Source organism: Hemitrygon akajei, chromosome 8 (genome assembly GCF_048418815.1).
Source record: "Hemitrygon akajei chromosome 8, sHemAka1.3, whole genome shotgun sequence".
Lineage (NCBI taxonomy): Eukaryota > Metazoa > Chordata > Chondrichthyes > Myliobatiformes > Dasyatidae > Hemitrygon > Hemitrygon akajei.
This window is the reverse complement of record NC_133131.1, coordinates 172,567,477-172,587,344: the sequence shown is the minus strand read 5'-3', so window position 1 is coordinate 172,587,344 and position 19,868 is coordinate 172,567,477. Positions and strand designations below refer to the sequence as shown.

The 19,868-nt window shown below is 42.9% G+C and overlaps 1 protein-coding gene across 1 annotated transcript in view; it reads right to left on the bottom strand.

The window, feature by feature from the left end:
• LOC140731487 (uncharacterized) overlaps positions 1-19,643 on the bottom strand; it is a 50,194-nt gene extending 30,551 nt beyond the window's left edge. The window contains exons 1-5 of the mRNA XM_073052962.1: positions 19,316-19,643; positions 18,817-18,858; positions 8,413-8,445; positions 8,277-8,315; positions 1,856-1,891 (exon numbers count right to left, since the gene is read on the bottom strand). Of these exons, the coding sequence (XP_072909063.1) occupies positions 1,856-1,891; positions 8,277-8,315; positions 8,413-8,445; positions 18,817-18,858; positions 19,316-19,355 (190 nt within the window). The 5' untranslated portion in view covers positions 19,356-19,643. The remainder of the gene's footprint in view (positions 1-1,855; positions 1,892-8,276; positions 8,316-8,412; positions 8,446-18,816; positions 18,859-19,315) is intronic.
• Between the last annotated feature and the right edge of the window lie 225 nt (positions 19,644-19,868).

The following is a 19,868-nucleotide window of genomic DNA, read 5'->3' as shown; positions in this document are numbered from 1 at the left end:
TCATCATCATCATCATGTGCTGTGTTATATGAGTTGGTGATCACGGTCCCATGACCATGATTGCTCTTGGCGAATTTTTCTACTGAAGTGGTTTGTCATTGCCTTCTTCTGGGCAGTGTCTTTATAAGGCAGGTGACCCCAGTCATTATCTATACTCTTCAGTGAATGTCTGCCTACAGTCAGGCATTGCATAACCAGGACTTGTGATATGCACCAGCTGCTCATGTGATGATCCACCACCTGCTCCCATGACTTCACATGACCCTAAATCAGGTGCTACTCCTTGCACAAAGGTGACCTGCAGGCTAGCGGTAGAAGAGAACACCTTACACCTCCTTTGGTGAGTGTATCTTCACCCTGCCACCCAAAACAAGGAATTAGGATGGGGAAAAGGGGTCATGAAATATCCTTGGTCAGTAAGATTAAGCAAAATCCGAAAAAACCAACATTAGCCAGGGCATGAAGGCATGAGGGGATGTGGGGAGAGGGAGGCAGATTGGGGCTGAGTGGGAAATGGATCAGCCATGATGAAAAGGCAGAGCAGACTTGACGGACCAAAAGGCCTAATTCTGCTCTTAAATCTCATGAGGAGCAAGGGGATAGTTAAGGAAAGACTAGGTCCACTCAAGGATAACAGAGGGACTTAGACCTGAAACATTAACCCTCTTTCTTTTTCTACATCAATTTCATGCCAATTTTTAATCAAATACAGAATTAAGGTCAATGGGGAACTGACATACTGTGACAGATTTTGACATCATGACATGGCAAACATATGGTGTATGATGTGTTAGCCTTAATTAGTTGGGGGATTGTGTTCAAAAGTCATGAGGTAATGTTACAGCTCTATAAAACCTGGTTAGCACACACTTAGAATACTATGTTCAGTTTCGGTTGCTGCATTATAGAAAGGATGTGGGTGCAGAGGATATTTACCAGGATGTTGCTTGGATTAGAGACCATGTCTTTGATAGGTTGAGCAAGATAAGACTTTTCTCCTTGGAGCCAAGGAGGATGAAAGGCAACTTGATAGAGGTGTACATGATGAGCCATAGGTAGTGTGGACAGCCAGAGACTTTTCCTCAAGGACAAAAATGAAACACTGAATAGAGGCCATGTACCAAATGGACAACAAAGAGGCCCTTCGAGTAGACAATATCCAAGCGGAATTACTATAGCTCTATGGAAAGAAATTTCTTATTGAAATTCACAGCCTCATCTCACTCACATGGTTAGAGGAGAATCTCAAGAAATGCACTGATCATGATTACATACACCCTGTAGTCTGTGGCACATAGAAGATACTAATACAATTCATGGGAAATGATAGAAAATAAACATTTGAACAGTACATTCTAGACTCTCACCACCCTCTGAGTAAAGTTCCCTCTCATGATCTCAACTATTTCACCTTTCACCCTTAACTCATGACTTCTAATTAACTGTAATCTCACCCAACCTCAGTGGAAAGAGCCAACTTGTATTTATACTATCTTTAGCCTTTATAATTTGGTATAGCTCTACCAAATCTCCCCTCATTCTCCTACGCTTCATAGAATAAACTTACCTATTCAACCTTGCCCTATAATTCAGGTCCTCAACTACTTTTATCAAAAAAACTAATAAATTCTTTGTGGAAAAACCTTCAAAATCTAATTCATTAAAACCTTAGCTACCTGCGTCTCTCAGTTCAACAATTGAGAGAATAGTAAAATTGTAAAAAATTCTCTCAAACACTCTTCACTCAAACACTTAATTATTCTCACAAATCTTACAGTATGTAAAAAAATATCAAAATTAAAGTTAACTTCTGTAAACAATTAACTGGAATAAATAGAAAAAAAATAACCCTTACTTTCCTTCAGCATCCTCTCTTCACTTAACAACCTCTCTATTAAAAGAAAACAAAGACAGGTTTCAAACTTTCCGCATCAGAAGTATCACCAAATATTTAAAAGATACAATTTTTAATCATCTTATAACATTCAATGTGGTCAGTTAAATTTTTTCAAGTTGACATCAGTTGAATATAAAATTTTACAAGTAGCAGTGAAAATTCTGAAGCTCACTATTGTGGGTGGAGCTCTGTAATGAAGGACTGACTCTTCTCTTTGCAGGGTAGCTTTCTATTTATTTATTTAGAGACACAGCGCAGTAATGTAACTACTAGTTACATTAATGAACAGACATCCAAGGTGCTGGACCACTGACCAGGGATACAAATTCAAATCGCATTGTCACAGTTAGGAATTTGAATAACTATACAAAATGCAGAATTGAAATTGTATTGTCCATATCAGAGAAGTACAGGATTGCCAATTGTGTACTGGTATTGTCACAGCTTTGTCAGGCAGCATGGCCAAGGATTTGGCTTTAGTCCTTAAGACCATAAGACGTAGGAGCAAAATTAGGCCACTCAGCCCATCAAGTCTGCTCCACCATTCCATCATGACTGATTTATTATCAACCTCATTCTCCTGACTTCTCACTGTAACCTTTAACACCCTTCCTAATCAGAAAGTTATTACACTACATCCGTCACTCAATGTCATGAAACACAAGTGGAATTTTCGGGGCGGTGATGGTGAGCTCACGTGTCTGCTTTAAATTCTTTGGTATTACCGTATCAGAGCATCTGTCCTAGGACTAGCACATACGTGCCATTACAAAAAAGGCACAGCAGTGTCTCTGCTTTCTTAGAAGTTTGTATAGATTCAGCCTGTCACCAAAAACTTTGCAAATTTCTATAACTGCGCAGTGGAGAGTATCCTAACTGGGTGCATCCCAGCCTGGTATGGAAACACTGAGGCCCAGGGATCGAAAAGGCTGCAGAAAATGGTGGTCACAACCCAATCCATCACAGACAAGCACTCTCACCAACGAATATATTTATATAAAACTCTGCCACAAGAAAGCATCATCTACCAACAGTGACCTCCATCATCTGGCCATGCCCTCTTGTCACTACACCCATCAGACAGAAGGCCCAGGAGCCTTAGGTCTCACTCTTTCAAGTTAAGGAATAAATATTACCCTACAATCACCAGGCTCCTTAACTGGTGTGGATAACTTTACACACCACTACTCTGAACTAATTCTACAGCCTACAGACTCACTTTCAAAGACACATGTTCTCAGTATTTATTTTATTTGCACATTGGTTGGTTCTCAGTCTTTATTTCTGTATAGTTTTTCATTAACGTCTATTTTATTTCTTATTTTTTTCCTGTGCAAGAAAACTAATCTCAGAGTAGTATTTGGTAACATGTGACATGTATGTACTTGGATAATAAATTGATTTTGACTTTGAAAGGTATTGAAGTCAAGTTTCTAATCAGTCATGACCTTAAGGATATTGATGGTGGAGTAGCTGGCAAAGATAATACCACTGAGGATCAAGAGAAAATAGCCAGTTTCTCTATTTTTTGAGATGGTCCCTTGTGAAACCAATGTTATTCGTCCTAAATCAGCCCAAGTGTAAAGATTTTCCCATCATTATATGAGAAATTGTAAATAGCATTGAAGGTATATTCCCTTGCATTTTGAAATTTTACTAAATATATAAAGAGAAACTTAAGGAGATTAGCTTTATTTGTCACATATACATTGTAACATTGAAACATGCAGTGAAATGTGAGGTTTGGGTCAACAGCCAACAATCTGTGGGTGTACCGGGGGCAGCCCACAAGTGTCCTCATGCTTCTGGCACCAACATAGCGGCCCACATTGTATTAACCAGGGAGGGAATCCACACATTTAAGGGGAGAATGTACAGACCCCTTACAGACAATGACAGGAATTGAACCCGGGTCACTGGTACTGTACTAAAGTGCTGCTCTAACCCCTACACTAACTAATTACAGCACACAACCAAGAACTAGATGTGTGAGGTTCAATTGGTACCAGTCTTACAATCAGAGGAACACTCATCAGTTGTGATCTTTTGTAGCTCAATGTGCTCAGTTTTGAATTGCTGTATCTGTTCTGATACCGCCCCACTTAGCAGGTTGTACAGGACATGAAGTAGATCTTCCCTAGCTTCATATACAAGATGCTGGATGAAGTCAGCAGGTCAGGCAATGTGTTGAAGGAAACTAGAGTCAATGTTTCAGGCCGAGACCCTTCATCAGAACTAGCCATCAACTGCCAGCTCCTGCTCCACCCCTGCCCTCTACCTTTTTATACCGAATATCTCCTCACTTTCTTTGCAGTCCTGAACAAAGGTCTCAACCTGGTCATTTAAAACACAGATATATAGAAATTGTGCTTCTCAGAAGGTTGTGACTCTTTGCCTTTGATCATAAAAGCACAAGACATAGGGTAGCATTGGGCTATTTGGCCTATTGAATCTGCTCTGCCATTCCATCATGGCTGATTATTATTTCTCTCAACCCCATTCTCTTGCCTTCTCCCTGTCACCTTTAGCACCCTGACTAATCAAGAACCTATCAATCTCCATTTCAAATATGCACAATGACTTGGCCTCCACAGCCATCTTCAGCAATGAATTCCACAGTTCATTCACCTCAGGATTGTTGCCTGTGCCACACGACAGTGAGATGGCAGATAAATTGTGTAGCTGAAGAATTGGAGCAGGGGGCAGGGATTCAGACTTCAGGGTAATTGGGACCTCTTCTGGGGCAGGTGGGACCTGTAACAAAGGGATGGGTTACACTTGAATCCAAGGGAAACCAAAATTCTTGCAGACAGGTTTGCTAGAGCTGTTGGAAGTGGCTTAAACTAATATGACAGGGAATGGTAACCAGTATGATAGAGCTGAGGATGAACCAGCAGGTTTACAAGTAGATGATGGCGGTAACATGAATGTAAAGAGGAATAAGCCAATAAGTGGGTACAAATGCAGACAGAGTACAGTTAAATACAAAGGCAAAATTCAAAAGACCGAAGAATGCAGGACTGAGGGTGTTGTATTTAGATGAGTGTAGCATTCAGAATAAGGTGGATGAGCTTGTGGCACAATTAGAGATTGGTTGTTATGACGTTGTTGACATCACTGAGTCATGACTGAAAGAAGGTCATAGTTGGAAGTTTAACATCAAAGGATAAACTTTGTATCAAAACGACAGGCAGGAAGACATAACGGTGGTGTGGCTCTATTGGTAAGAGGTGGAACTACATCTTTAGAAAAGAGGTGACATAGGGTCAGAGAATGTTGAATCTTTGTGGGTGGAGTTAAGAAACTGCTGGTATATAAAAAAATCATTATAGGAATCATACATGGGCCTCCAAATAGTAGCCAAGATGTGGGGTTGAGATTGCAAAGGAAGCTGGAAAAGGCATGTAATAAGAGTAATGACACAATTGTAATGGTGATTTCAACATGCAAGGGGATTGAGAAAATCAGGTTGGTGGCAGATCGCAAAACAGGGAATTTGTTGAATGCCTATAAGATGGTTTTTTTGAGTAACTTGTGTTTGAGCTTATTTGAGGAAAGGCTATCTTAAATTGAGTGTTATGTAATAACCTAGATCTTATTAGGGAGCTTAATATAAAGGAACTCTTAACAGGCAGTAATTATAATATGATTGATTTCATACTGCAATTTGAGAGAGAGAAGCATAACTCACAGGTATCAGTATCACAATGGAATGAAGGGATTTACAGAGGCATGAGAGAGGAGCTTGTCTAGGTGGATTGGAGGAGGATACTGGTGGAGATGACGGCAGAGCAGAGATGGCTGAAATTTCTGGGAATAGTTCACAAGTTGCAGGGTAGATATGTCCCAGAGAAGTTCTCAAATGTTCAGGATAGTCAACCCTGGCTGACAAGGTAAGTTAAGGACTGCATAAAAGCCAAAAAAGGACAAATAAGATAGCAAAAGTGAGTGGGAAGTTGGATGATTGGGAAGCTTTTAAAATCCAACAAAAGGCAACTAGAAAGCTATAAGAAGGGAAAAGATTAAATATGAGGGCAAACTAATAATATAAGGCAGGATATCAAAAGTGTTTTCAGCTATATAAAGAGTAAAAGGGAGGTGAGAGTTGATATTGGACCACTTGAAAATGATGCAGGTGAGATAATAACGGGCAGACAAAGAATTGGCAGATGAACTTAATGGGCGCTTTGCATCAGTCTACACTGCGGAAGACACCAACAGTGTGCCAGAGGTCTGTGAGTGTCAGGGAGTGGGGTGAGAGCCATTACAAAGGGAAAAAGTGCAAGGCAAATTCAAAGGTCTTAAGGTGGATAGGTCACCTAGATCAGACGGACTACATCCCAGAGTCCTGAGAGAGGTTGCTGAAGAGGTAACAGATACATTGTTCATGATTTTTGAAGTATCACTTGTGTCTGGCATGATCCCAGAGGACTGGAAGATTGCAAATGTCACTTCACTCTTTAAGAGAGGAAGGCAAAAGAAAGGAAATTATAGGCCAGTTATAGCCTAACCTCAATGGCTAGGAGTGTTGGAGTCTATTACTAAGGATGAGGTTTTGGGGTACTTGGAGACTAATGATAAAATAAGTCAAAGTCAGCACGGTTTCTGTAAAGGGAAATCTTGCCTGGCAAATATGTTAGAATTCCTCAAGGAAAAAGCAAGCAAGGTGGACAAAGGAGAGGCAGTGGATGTCATTTACTTGGATTTTCAGAAGGGATTTGACAAGGTGCCACACATGAGGCTGTTTAACAAGATAAAATCCTATGGCGTTACAGGAAATGTACTGACATGGATAGTGGAATGGCTGACAGGCAGGAGGCAGTGAGTGGGAATAAAAGGGGATTTTTCTGGTTGGCTGCCAGTGACTAGTGCACCCCAGGGGTCAGTGCTGAGACTGCTACCTTTCATGTTGTTTGTCAATGATTTGATAATGGAATTGATGTCTTTGTGGCAAAGTTTGCAAATAATACAAAGATAGGTGGAGGTATAGGTAGTGCTGATGTAGTGCAGGAGGACTTAGACAAATTGGAAGAATGGATGAAAAGTGGCAGATGGAATCCAGTGTCGGGAAATGTATGATAATGCATTTTGATAAAAGGAACAATAGAGCAGGCTAGTATTTAAATGGGGAGATGGTTCAAACATCAGAGTTGCAGAGGGACTTGGGAATCCTTGTGCAAGACTCCGATAAGGTTAATTTACAGGTCAAGTCTGTGGTAAATAAGGCAAATGTGATGATGGCATTTATTTCAAGGAGAATATAATATAAAAGCAAGGAGGTAAAGCTGAAGATTTATAAGGCACTAGTCAGGCTGCACTTGGGAGTATTGTCAAGTTTGGGGCCCTATATCTCAGAAAGGAAGTGTTGTCATTGGAGAGAGTCCAGAGGACGTTCATAAGGATGATTCTGGGAATAAAGTGTTTAACATATGAGGAGTGTTTGGCAGCTTTGGGCCTATACTCACTGGAATTTAGAAGAATGCAGGAGATCTCATTGAAACCTACCGAATGTTGAAAGGACTAGATTGGTTAGATGTGATGAGGATGATTCCTACGGCAGAGGTATTCAGAACTAAAGGGCACAGCCTCAAAATCAAGGAGCGACTTTTTAAAACAGAGGTAAGGAGGGATTTTTTAGCCAGAGAGTAATTAATCTGTGGACTGCTCTGACTGCGGTGGAGGCCAAGATCGTGGGTATATTAAAGGCAGAAGCTGATCGTTTCCTAATTGGTCAGGTCACCAAAGGATATGGCAAGAAGGCAAGTGTATAGGGTTGAGTGGGATCTGGGATCAGCCATGATGGAATGGCAGAGCAGACTCGATGGGCTGAATGGCCTAATTCTGCTCCTATGTCTTATGGCCTTATCACCCTCTGGCTAAAAAAATTCCTCCTCCTTTCCGTTCTAAAGAGACATTGTTGTGCTCTGAGGCTGTGCCCTCAGGTTCTACATTCTCCCAACAATGGAAGCATCCTCTCCACATCTGCTCTATCTAGGCCTTTTAATATTCAATAGGTTTCAATTTCAGTATTCTAAACTCCAGTGAGTACAGGCCCAGGAGCATCAAAAGCTCCTCATATGGTAACCTCTTCATACCTGCTATCATTCTCGTGAACTCCCTCTGAATCATATTCTTATAAACTACTCTAAGGCTCATCAAATAGAACACAGGCTTGAAGGGCCAAATGGCCTACTCATGCCCCTGCATTCTTGTGTGTTCTAATTCACTCGTTCATTTGCAATGTTCCACTTTATGCATTATATATTTTGAAACACATCACATTTTTAATTCATATGACCCAGAAATACGATCCATAGGTGCGCTGTAATACTTTGCATCTCATACTCTTAAACCAAGGTTTCTCCAGGGTTAAACTCACCTTTTTCTTCTTCTGACAATTCACCATGTTGCAACCTCTCTGTTGACAGAGAATAACAGTAGTAAGATGTTTACCTTAGCAGAGAATTAGTCATTGAACACTATCGTTGTATTGCAACCATTTTCTAGAAACTTACCTAGTTGCTGCTGAAGTTCTTGCAGAGCCACTTCTGTTAACAGAAAAAAGGAGGTATGAGAACAAACCTTACATAAGAAAACATCAAACACAGAACATTACAGCACAGACAGGGCCTTTTGCCCATGATGTTGTGCTGACCTTCTAACCTACTTCCAGATCAATTTAAACCTTCCTACCCACATAGTCCTCCACTTTTCTTTTGTCCAAGATGTATCTGCCTCTATCATCACCCCTGGCAGGGCAATCCACACACCCACCACTCTGTGTATAAAAATATCATCCAATGTCCCCTTATACTTTCCTAAAATCACCTTAAAATTATGACCTCCTCATATTAGCCATTTCTGTCCTGGGTAAGAGTTTCTGGCTGTCCACTCTATTTATGGGTTCTGAAGGAAGTAGCTGGAGAGATTGTGGAGGCATTAACGATGATCTTTCAAGAATCGATAGATTCTGGCATTGTACCGGATGACTGGAAAATTGCAAATGTTAATCTGCTATTTAAGAAGGGCGGGAGGCAGCAGAAAGGAAACTATAGACCTGTTAGCCAGACATCAGTGGTTGAGAAGTTGTTGGAATCGATTGTTAGGGATGAGATTACGGTGTACCTGAAGGCACATGACAAGCCAAAGCCAGCATGGTTTCCTGAAAGGAAAATCCTGCCTGACAAACCTACTGCAATTTTTTGAAGAAATTACAAGAAGGGTAGACAAAGGAGATGCAGTAGACGTGGTGTATTTGGATTTTCAGAAGGCCTTTGACAAGGTGCCGCATATGAGGCTGCTTAGCAATATAAGAGCCTGTGGAATTACAGCATGGCTGGAGCATTGGCTTGTCGGCAGAAAACAGAGTGAGAATAAAGGGATCATATTCTGGCTGGCTGCTGGTTACCAGTGGAGTTCCATAGGGGTTGGTGTTGGGACCGCTGCTTTTTACGATGTATGTCAATAATTTGGACTACAGTATTAATGGATTTGTGGCTAAATTTGCCGATGATACAAAGATAGGTAGAGGAGTGGGTAGAATGGAACACTGTATTCTAATTGTGCTCTAACCAGGGTTTTATAGAGCTGCAACATTACCTCAAGGCTCTTGAACTCAATCCCCAACTAATGAAGGCTAACAAGTACGAATATGGAATAAAATGTGCATATATATATATATATATATATATACACATAAATACTATCATGCATTTACAATGTAAAAGTGGTTTACATTGTACTGAATTGACTGAGGTAATAGATTGGAAGGTGGTGGCCAACAAGAATTGTTGATCAGATTAACCACTTGTGGGGAGAAATTTTTAAGATGGTGTGGTGTTTTTTTGTTTTAACAGCACTTCTTTGCTTTGCAAAAAGGAGCTTTCAGGAAAGGAATCTTTCTGGATGAGTAGTGTCTGCAATGATTTTCCTGCTTGCTTCCGGACATACAAGTCCAGGATACGATAGGGTCTTTTAAGAGACTTTTGGATAGGTACATGGAGCTTAGAAAAATAGAGGGCTATGGGTAACTCTAGTAATTTTAAGGTAGGGATATGTTCAGCACAACTTTGTGGGCTGAAGGGCCTGTATTGTGCTGTAGGTTTCTATGTTTCTAAGTCCTGCAGTGATGGTAGACTGCAGACAATGACCTTTACTGCTGACCTGACAGCTCACTGTCGTTTTTGTATATTGTGGGAGAATGCTGCACCAGACCAGACAGTAATAACTGATAATGAATCACTTCACACTTCTCCAGATTAATAATAACATAATGGCTACCGCACAGGAGGACATCATTTCTGCCCATCGTGGTGGCCATGCTGCCTCTGAAACAGAACAACTGACAACTTCCAGTTTCTGGCTCTTCTCTGTATCATTGTAACTTTACCCTCATCATTAATTTGTCTGATTCCCATATGAAGGTAGGTAAAGCTTCATCTATGAGTCCTCGATAGGGAAAGAATACCCTTGCCTATTACACATCCCACCAGGACCTCCAGTCCCTGAGAGCCTCTCACTGTACATTCTCGATGTCTGTTACGGTGCAGCAGTCAGCTGATAAGACTGTTGAGCCCATAAAATTATGTGGTCCAACACACGAGGCACCTCTGTGCAAGTTCAATCCATGGTCATCAGGAATGGAGACTAGAATTGTGAGCTATAACCAGGTTATGATGTCACTAGGTTTTAATCAGCACCTCTTTCTACCATTTCTCCAAAATAACCATGCCCCCCTCAAAGCATTCACTGCTGACGAGTAACATACAATCAGCACTGATATGTTCCAGGTATTCTAGGGCCACATAAAGGAATTTACATTCCTAACAGGAAATACTCAATTATTAAATAATAATTGTTGTAATACTTATTTAATTTAATAAATATGTGTGTGTTTGTATGTCTATATAAATTGTTTTCATATTGTAATGTGTAGTTTTGATATTATTATGCACTACTGCTGCAAAAGAAGACATTTCATGACACATGCTTGTGATATTAAACCTGATTCTGATAATTAATCAGAATTAGAACTATCGTTACTAAGGTAAGTCGTGAAATTTGTTCAGCCCCAATAAATTACTGTAAGTTTCAATACTAAATAGACAGTAGTGCAAAAGAGGATTAGTCAGGTAGTGTTTGCGAGATCATGGACCATTCAGAAATCTGATGGTGGAGGGGGAAGGAACTGTTCCTAAAACATTGAGTGTGGGTCTTGAGGCTCCTGTACCTCCTCCCTGATGGTGGTGATGAGAAGAGGGCATGTCTGGTTGGTGAGGGTCCTTCATCATGATACTGCCTTCTTGAGGAACTGCCTTTTGAAGATGACCTCGATGATGGGGAGAGTTGTATTATAATGAGCTGACTAAGTTTACAGCCCTCTGCAGCTTTTACTAATCCTGTGTATTGGCACACCACACCACACAGTGATGCAAACAGTTAGAATGCTCTCTATGGTACATCTGTAGAAATTTACTAGAGTTTTTGGTGACATACAAAATCTCCTAATGAAATATGGGCACTGGCGTGACCTCTTCATGATTGCACCAATATTGGACCGAAGGTAGATCCTCCAAGAAGTTGACACCAGGAACTTTAAACTGTTCACCCTTTCCACCGCTGACTCCTTGGTGAGGTCTGGTGTGTTCTCTCAACACCCCTTCCTGAAGTCCACAATCAATTCTTTGGTCTTGCTGGTGTTGAGTGCAAGGTTGTTGTGACACCACTCAAACCCAATCTATCTCACTCCTAGTCACTATCTGAAATTCTGCCAATAACAATTGTGTCATTGGCAAATTTATAGATGGCATTTGAGCTGTGCCTAGCTACACAGTCATGTTTTGCACTGCTTATTTAATTATATATGTGTGTTACATACACACATACAGTATATCATGTAGAGCAGTGTTGGCCTCTGAAACTCGAGATGGTTCAAAAGAGGTTCATGAAAATGATTCCAGGATAGATTGGCATGTCCTATGAAGAACATTTGATGGCTCTGGGCCTGTTTTCACTGGAATTCAGGAGAATGAGGGGTGACCTCATTGAAACTTATTGAATTACAATTAAGGATGAGCATTGTATGAAATGATAAAGACAGAAAATGCTTGAAATACTCAGCAGGCCAGCCAGTGCTTGTGAAGCAATGGATGTAATATCTCAGGTCACTAACCTTTCACCATGACCGCTGTGCATTTCAACTATTTTAAGTTACTGCAGTACCATGATATTTTACTTAGTCATAGAACACTACAACACAAAAACAGGCCCTTCGGTCCATCCAGACCATGCCAAACTCATGTAATTAAGTTCAGGCTTTGAGTTCCCTTGTTTTGTGGCAAGGTTTGTATAAACTTATAGTTAAACAAAGATGGAGATTTGAATTTGGTGTCATCATACAAGTGTGGTCCAGAGTCAGAGACTGGCAATATCCCCTCTCTCTAGGCCAGGGGTTCCCAACCTTTTTTTATGCCATGGACCAATACCAGGTTGGGAACTGCTGCTCTAGACTATTCTGTACTTTGTTTGGGAGTTGCATGCTGTACTGGGATTTATGTACATTGTAAATGGAGCAGATTTGTGAAGATAAGTTGTACAGTAAGTACACCAAAATACAATCGACATGTCTTGCTGCCTTCGTCATAGAATCATAGACTACTATAGAACAGAAACAGGCCGGATTTTCTGGTGGCCTCCCATTTTGATATGTCAATCCATGGCCTCCTCTACTGCCACAACGAGGCAACACTCTGGTTGGAGGATCAACACTTCATATTCCAAAGTCTGAGTAGACTCAATTTCTCTAACATCTGGTAATTACTCCTCCCTCCATCCTTTGCTCTTTTTCCATTTCCCATTCTGGTTCCTCTCTTGCCTCTTCACTTGCCCATCTGCTCCCACTGGTTTTCCCTTCTACTTCCTATTCTTCCATGATCCACTGTCCTCTTCTATCAGATTTCTTCTTCTACAGCCCCTTACCTCTTACACCTATCATATCCCAGCTTCTTACTTCATCCCCCTCCCCTACTAACCCACCTTCCCCATCAAATGGTCTCAACTATCACCTACCAGCTTGTGCTCCTTCCCCTTCCCTCTGCCTTCTTATTCTAGCTTCTACCCTCTTCCTTTTAAATCCTGATGAAAGGTCTAGGCCCAAAACCTCAACAGTTTATCCCTCTTCATAGATGCTACACAAGTTGACAAACAGACAGACAGACATAATTTATTGATCCCAAGGGAAACTGGGTTTCATTACAGCCGCACCAAGAGTAGTGAAGAAATATAGCAATATAAAACCATAAATATTTAAATAATAATAAGTTAATCATGCCAAGCGGAAATAAGTCCAGGACTAGCCTATTGGCTCAGGTGTCTGACACTCCAAGGGAGGAGTTGTAAAGTTTGATGGTCACAGGTAGGAATGACTTCCTATGACGCTCAGTGTTACATCTCGGTGGAATGAGTCTCTGGCTGAATGCACTTCTGTGCCTAACCAGTACATTATGGAGTGGATGGGAGACATTGTCCAAGATGGCATGCAACTTGGACAGCATCCTCTTTTCAGACACCACCGTCAGAGAGTCCAGTTCCACACCCACAACATCACTGGCCTTACGAATGAGTTTGTTGATTCTGTTGGTGTCTGCTACCCTTAGCCTGCTGCCCCAGCACACAACAGCAAACATGATAGCACTGGCCACCACAGCCTCGTAGAACATCCTCAGCATCGTCCGGCAGATGTTAAAGGACCTCAGTCTCATCAGGAAATAGAGACACCTCAGTGTTCTTTGACCAGTCCAGTTTATTGTCAATTCGTATCCCCAGGTATTTGTAATCCTCCACCATGTCCACACTGACCTCTTGGATGGAAACACGGGTCACCGGTGCCTTAGCCCTCCTCAGGTCCACCACCAGCTCCTTAGTCCTCAGTTGCTGAGTTCCTGCTTCACAGAAACAGGCCTTTCAAACCGTAAAGTTAATGCCGACCTGGTTGTCTGCCCAGTCCCATCTAATGGCACTCAGACCACAGCCCCTATACCCCTCTCATCCGTTTACCTATCCAAACTTCTCTTAACTGAAGTTTCATTGAATGTTACACTTAATCCTTACATCTTCACTGCGGTAAAACTTACAAAGATCAGTGAGATGATGTGGAATCTCTATAACCTCACCTCTTGGAATTATATGGAAAGAATTTGTGGAAAGGATTGTGGTTCAAATAAGATTTAAAGCAACCAAGGAGGTTCTACCAGTGGAGCAATGGGTAAGGACAAAGTGAATTTTCAACAAACCTTGCCTACATTCATTATTGTTGTGTATTAAATAAACTTGACTGTGATTAACTGTCTATAATAATGTTTTCAGTCTATACCTCATTTATAAACTTACGTTTCTGAGCCAGGGTTGTATCACTACAACTTGCATTTTCTGATAATAAAAGAAAAGATCAGTACACAAAAACTTAAATATTGACAACATCTATACTTACTGAAGCTCTTAACTGTGGCTAGGTTATAATTCTACAATTGTTAATAATTCTCCAATACCTTTTCCAAAATGACCATTTTCAGATTCTTCCTGGGCTGTGAGATCCAAAAAAAGGCTAGAACTACTGAAGGCGTACCCACCAAGAAGATGGTGGTGAGTTTTCTCATTAAATCTGCTGTGACAGTGCATCCATAACAATGTTATTCAATTATGAAGATTTCAATAATAAACATAATTGCTTCTCCAACTACTTAAGGCATCTCAAAGCACCTTTCCGGTGCTGAAGTATTTTTGAAGTGTAGTTACTGATGTGAAGCAGAAATATGGCAAGCAATTTGTAGAAGTAATAGGTATGTCATCCGACCAACCATTCATTAAATTCTTACCCAGACAATAATGGTTGTTTGATGGACCCTGACTATTTTTCAGAGTCCTTCCCACTGGCAAGCAGCCCAGTTCCATTGCATGGGAGGGCTGATGTATCATCTGGTGTAACCAGCTCTCACTCACATAGAGCTCTCACTCTAAGGACACATTCTCCCAAACAAAACACACAGAAAATGCTGGAGAAACTCAGTAGGCCAGGCAGCATCTAGCAAGAGGAATAAACGGTCAATGTTTTGGACCAAGACCCCTCATCAATGCTGCAGACTTCTCTTTGATATGTCACCACTGAACAGCTGTACCAGAGCTCCTGCCTTAAATAAAAATTCCATGAATCTATCAGAACAAACAGGAACAAAATCATTGTAATCTCATTTCATCTGACATATTTTGTGGTCAACTTTTTAAGTAAGAAATGTGGAGAACAGATCATTTATTTGAATTTGTAAAATAAAAACCCTTTAAAAGTTGAGATTTGAAACACAAGCATCAAAGATGGTGTGCTGATGTATCTGATACTGAACATGGGAATCCAATAGCTAGGCAGGGGTTTCCAACCCTTTTTATGCCATGAACCAATACCATTAAGCCTCCATATTGGAGCTGAGCCCCTGAGCTAGAGGCATAGAGTCACAGAGACAGAGTTACACAGGCCCACCAGCCCAGTTCGACCATGCTACTAATCAAAATGTTTATCGGAGCTAATTCTATTTCCCTGCATTTGTCCCATGTCCCTCAAGGCCTCTTCCATCCCATTGGGATAGCACGGTAGTGTAACATTTTTATGGTGCCAACGACCTGGGTTCAATTCAACTGCTGACTGTACGTTCTCCCCGTGACAGTGTGGGATTTCTTCAGGTGCCCCAGTTTTCACCCACATTCCAAAGATGCAAAATCCAGATGAAGGGTCTCGGCCTGAAACATCAGCCATCCAATTCCCTCCATGGATGTTGCCTGACCTACTGAGTTCATCCAGGAGTTTGTTTTCGGTGCAAGAATTCTAACAGCTGATGCTCATGGGACTTCGTGAACAAACTATAAGTGTCCACATTTTGCACTTCCTAACACATAAGAACGGACAGCTCCACTTAAACATTTTTTTTGAGACTATGACTCCCAGTGAGCAGCTATTTCAGCAAATACAGGCACAGAATTCTGATTTTTTCAAAGTCAAAGTCCATTTATTTCTCTGCTCTTCTGTAATTTAAATTATTTGACTACAAAATAAATAAAAGCTTGTAGCGATGTACTACATACAGAGCTAGAGTTGACACGCAGTTGGTAAGTCGTTTTGAGACTAGTTTATTCAAACTTTGCGGCGCTGGCATTTAATCCCTAGCGCCCGCCCTCTCCGGGCAGAAATGACATCAGAGGTGCATTACCAAAGTCTCTCCCCGCGTGCTGGCTATTTGTGAGTTGGTTTGCATGCGCAGAAAGATAGTCGCCACATATCCCCCTCCCAGAACCGGCGATACACCCCCCAATGTCCACAGTCTGGATCAGCCTCTGTTTGGGAGGTCTGCCTCTGCGCCGCGGTGCCTGAACCTCGACCAACTACGCCAAGTCCACATGGGCTGGTTTGAGTCGGTCCACCGTGAAAACCTCCTCTTTCCCCCCAACATCCAGAACGTACGTGGACCCATTGTTGTTGATCACCTTGAATGGCCCCTCGTACGGCCGGTGTAGCGGTGCCCGGTGTCCGCCCCTTTGTACAAACACAAACTTACAGACCTGCAGGTCTTTGGGTACATGGGTCGGGATCCGTCCGTGCTGTGAAGTCGGCACGGGGGCCAGGTTGCTGAACCTTTCGTGTAGTCTGTCCAGGACTGCTGCGGGTTTTTCCTCTTGCCCCCTTGGGGCTGGTATGAACTCACCCGGGACAACCAGGGGTGCGCCGTACACCAACTCGGCCAATGAGGCATGCAGATCCTCTTTGGGTGCTGTGCAAATTCCAAGCAGGACCCAGGGAAGCTCGTCCACCCAGTTAGGTCCTCTCAGGCGGGCCATGAGAGCCGACTTCAAGTGACGGTGGAAGCGTTCCACTAGTCCATTCGACTGTGGGTGGTAGGCAGTTGTGTGGTGTAGCTGCATTCCCAACAGGCTGGCCACAGCCGACTACAGGCTGGAGGTGAACTGGGCGCCTCTGTTGGAGGTAATGTGGGCCGGTACCCCGAAACGTGCTACCCAGGTTGCAATCGGTGCTTGGGCGCAGGAATCGGCAGATGTGTCGGTGAGCGGGACCGCCTCTGGCCACCTTGTGAACCAGTCTACCATAGTTAGGAGGTACCGCGCTCCTCGGGACTATGGTAGGGGGCCCACGATATCCACATGAATGTGGTCGAAACTCCGGCGGGTGGGTTCGAACTGCTGCGGTGGGGCTTTAGTGTGCTGCTGCACCTTGGCTGTTTGGCACTGCGCGCACGTTCTGGCCCATTCACTGACCTGCTTGTGAAGTCTGTGCCACGCGAATTTGCTGGAGACCAGCCGGACGGTTGTCCTGATAGATGGGTGCGCCACACCGTGTATGGAGTCGAAAACTTGCCGCCTCCAGACTGCCGGGACGATGGGGCGAGGTTGGCCGGTAGCCACGTCGCACAGGAGGGTCCTCTCACCTGGGCCTACGAGAAAGTCCTGCAGCTGCAAACCCGAGACTGCGGTCCTGTAGCTGGGCATCTCGTCGTCTGCCTGCTGTGCCTCTGCCAGTGCTGCATAGTCCACCCCCAGGGACAGGGCCTGAACAGCTGGTCTGGAGAGTGCATCCGCCACGACGTTGTCCTTTCCTGAGGCATGCTGGATGTCCATCGTGTACTCGGAGATGTAGGACAGATGTCGCTGCTGGCGAGCCGACCAGGGATCAGACACCTTTGTGAACGTGAAGGTCAACGGTTTGTGGTCCGTGAACACGTGGAATCAGAGGATATCTGCCGAATCTGGAACTGGGCTTCTGCTTGGCTAAACCACACGCATGGTCGCAGCATCCAGAAAGTCGGCAGTTTTAGCGAAACTGCGTGAACAGATGAAGAGTTGGTCATCTTTGGTCCAAATCCCGTTTGGACCGTCGGGGTCACCAATGTAGCGATGTACTACATACAGAGCTAGAGACGACATGCAGTCGGTAAGTCGTTTCGAGACTAGTTTATTCAAACTTCACGGTGCTGGCATTCTTGCCTCTCCGGGCAGAAATGATGTCAGAGGTGCATTACCAAAGTCTCTCCCCGCACGCTGGCTATTTGTGAGCCGGTTCGCCTGTGCAGAAAGTGGGTCACCACAAGCTTGATGAAATGGAAAGGATATAAATAGTGTTGAACAGGTGTCCCTCTCCAAGACGGCTCTAACTTTTACATGTAATTTTTAGTTAAGAGAGGAGCTCTGATACAGCAGATCTATGAGACACTCATTGTTAGTTGAAGACTAAATATTGTTCAAGGAAGCTAGGGAGACTCTCGACCTCTAAATTATCAATTAAAATCTTTGTGGCCTTTGACACACAGCTTCCTGAACCAGATTCAAGACTGCTGATGGAGACACAAAAGACTGAGGTTACTGGAATTTGAGGCAAAATAAACCTAAAATGGTGGAGGAGCTCAACAGGTCAGGCAGCATCTGTGGAGGGAAGTGGACAGTTCTGATGAAGGGTGTTGCCCTGAAGCATCAGCCATCCATTCCCCTCATCGACCTGCTGCATTCCTCCAGGGGCAAAAAGACCATGAGGTGTATTCTTTTGAGATGTTCACAGTGAGCAGCTAACATTAGTCCTGATGAAGCGTCTCTGTCTGAAACACTGACAGTTTATTCCTCTCTATATCTGTTGCCTGACCTGCTGAGTTCCACCAGCATTTTGTACATGTGTGTGGCTCTGGATTTCCAACATCTGCAGAATCTCTTGTATTTATAATTCAGTATAAATAAACACAAAATTTTAGCTCTTTCAGCTGTGCCTCTTTGCAGTTGTCTGTATGATTGTATGTTGAGGCAAATTTAGATTATACAGTGCAAGGCAATTTCCAAAGAGCAAAATGAAAATGTCACCTGCACAATGTTCTACTTACCACCTCCTGATGGAGCCTCAGCTTCAGCTGCTGGTGCTGGTGCTGCTGGGAGTGAAAAGAGCGACAATGACTCATGGCACACATATTGGTACAATCAATGAACAGTCCAAAGCAACTAGTTGTAAGGAGCTATAATCCGACTTTGCTCCTTCTCCTTGTTACATACCCCGTAACTGGGTGTCTGACCAGCAGAGAAAGAAGAATCCGTTGGAGTCTGGTGGTACCAAACTAAAGGTGTTTATTAGTAAACTACACAATACAATATCAAAAATGCAAAATACATATAAAACAAATTAGCAGTAATAAACCTAAAAGTGTAGGAATAATAATAATCAATAATAAACAAGCTCTATTGATGTCTGGGGTAAATGAATTGTCATAGGAAAGTATAGAGTTCAGTTCATAAATGCTGAAGTAGTTATGGTTGTTGTATTGAAATCGTTGGAGAGAGAGAGAGAGAGTGAGCGAGATGTAACAGCAAAAGCTGCGGCAGGCAAACCTTTTGTGGCTTTCTTAATCTGTCGTGTCATTGTGGCCATTCAGTTATGACCCCTCTGTTCTTCAGCTAGACCGTTCTTCTGTGGTGGACTCGTCACTCTGGCATGAGTGGACACACACACAAGTCCCCAACGGCCCCGCCGTTACACTGAGAGCTTTACTGACCGATCTCCTGGTTCGGTCTCCGAAGCCCCCACCTTTCTGTGGGTTCCCAACACTCCGTCAGTGTCCACTGGTGTGTCTGAAGGGTGTCTCTCCAGACCTGTCTTTTATCCCCACTCACGGGGTCTCAGCTATCCATCAAATCAGGCCACTCCTGCTGTCTCCTGAGGAATGTTAACGAGCAAAGTAGAGTCAAAATACAGTAAATCAACAGTCTCTCTCCCCCTGTTATCTGTAGCAGATGTTCTTGCCTGGGCTTTATCTCTCTCTCCCTCATTAGCAGCATAGCAACAGCAATAGTTCATAGTTCTCGGGGGGGGGGGGGGGTTGGGAATGGTTAACTCTGCACTCCATTTCCATCAGGTCTGTCCATCACTCATAACACCCCCATC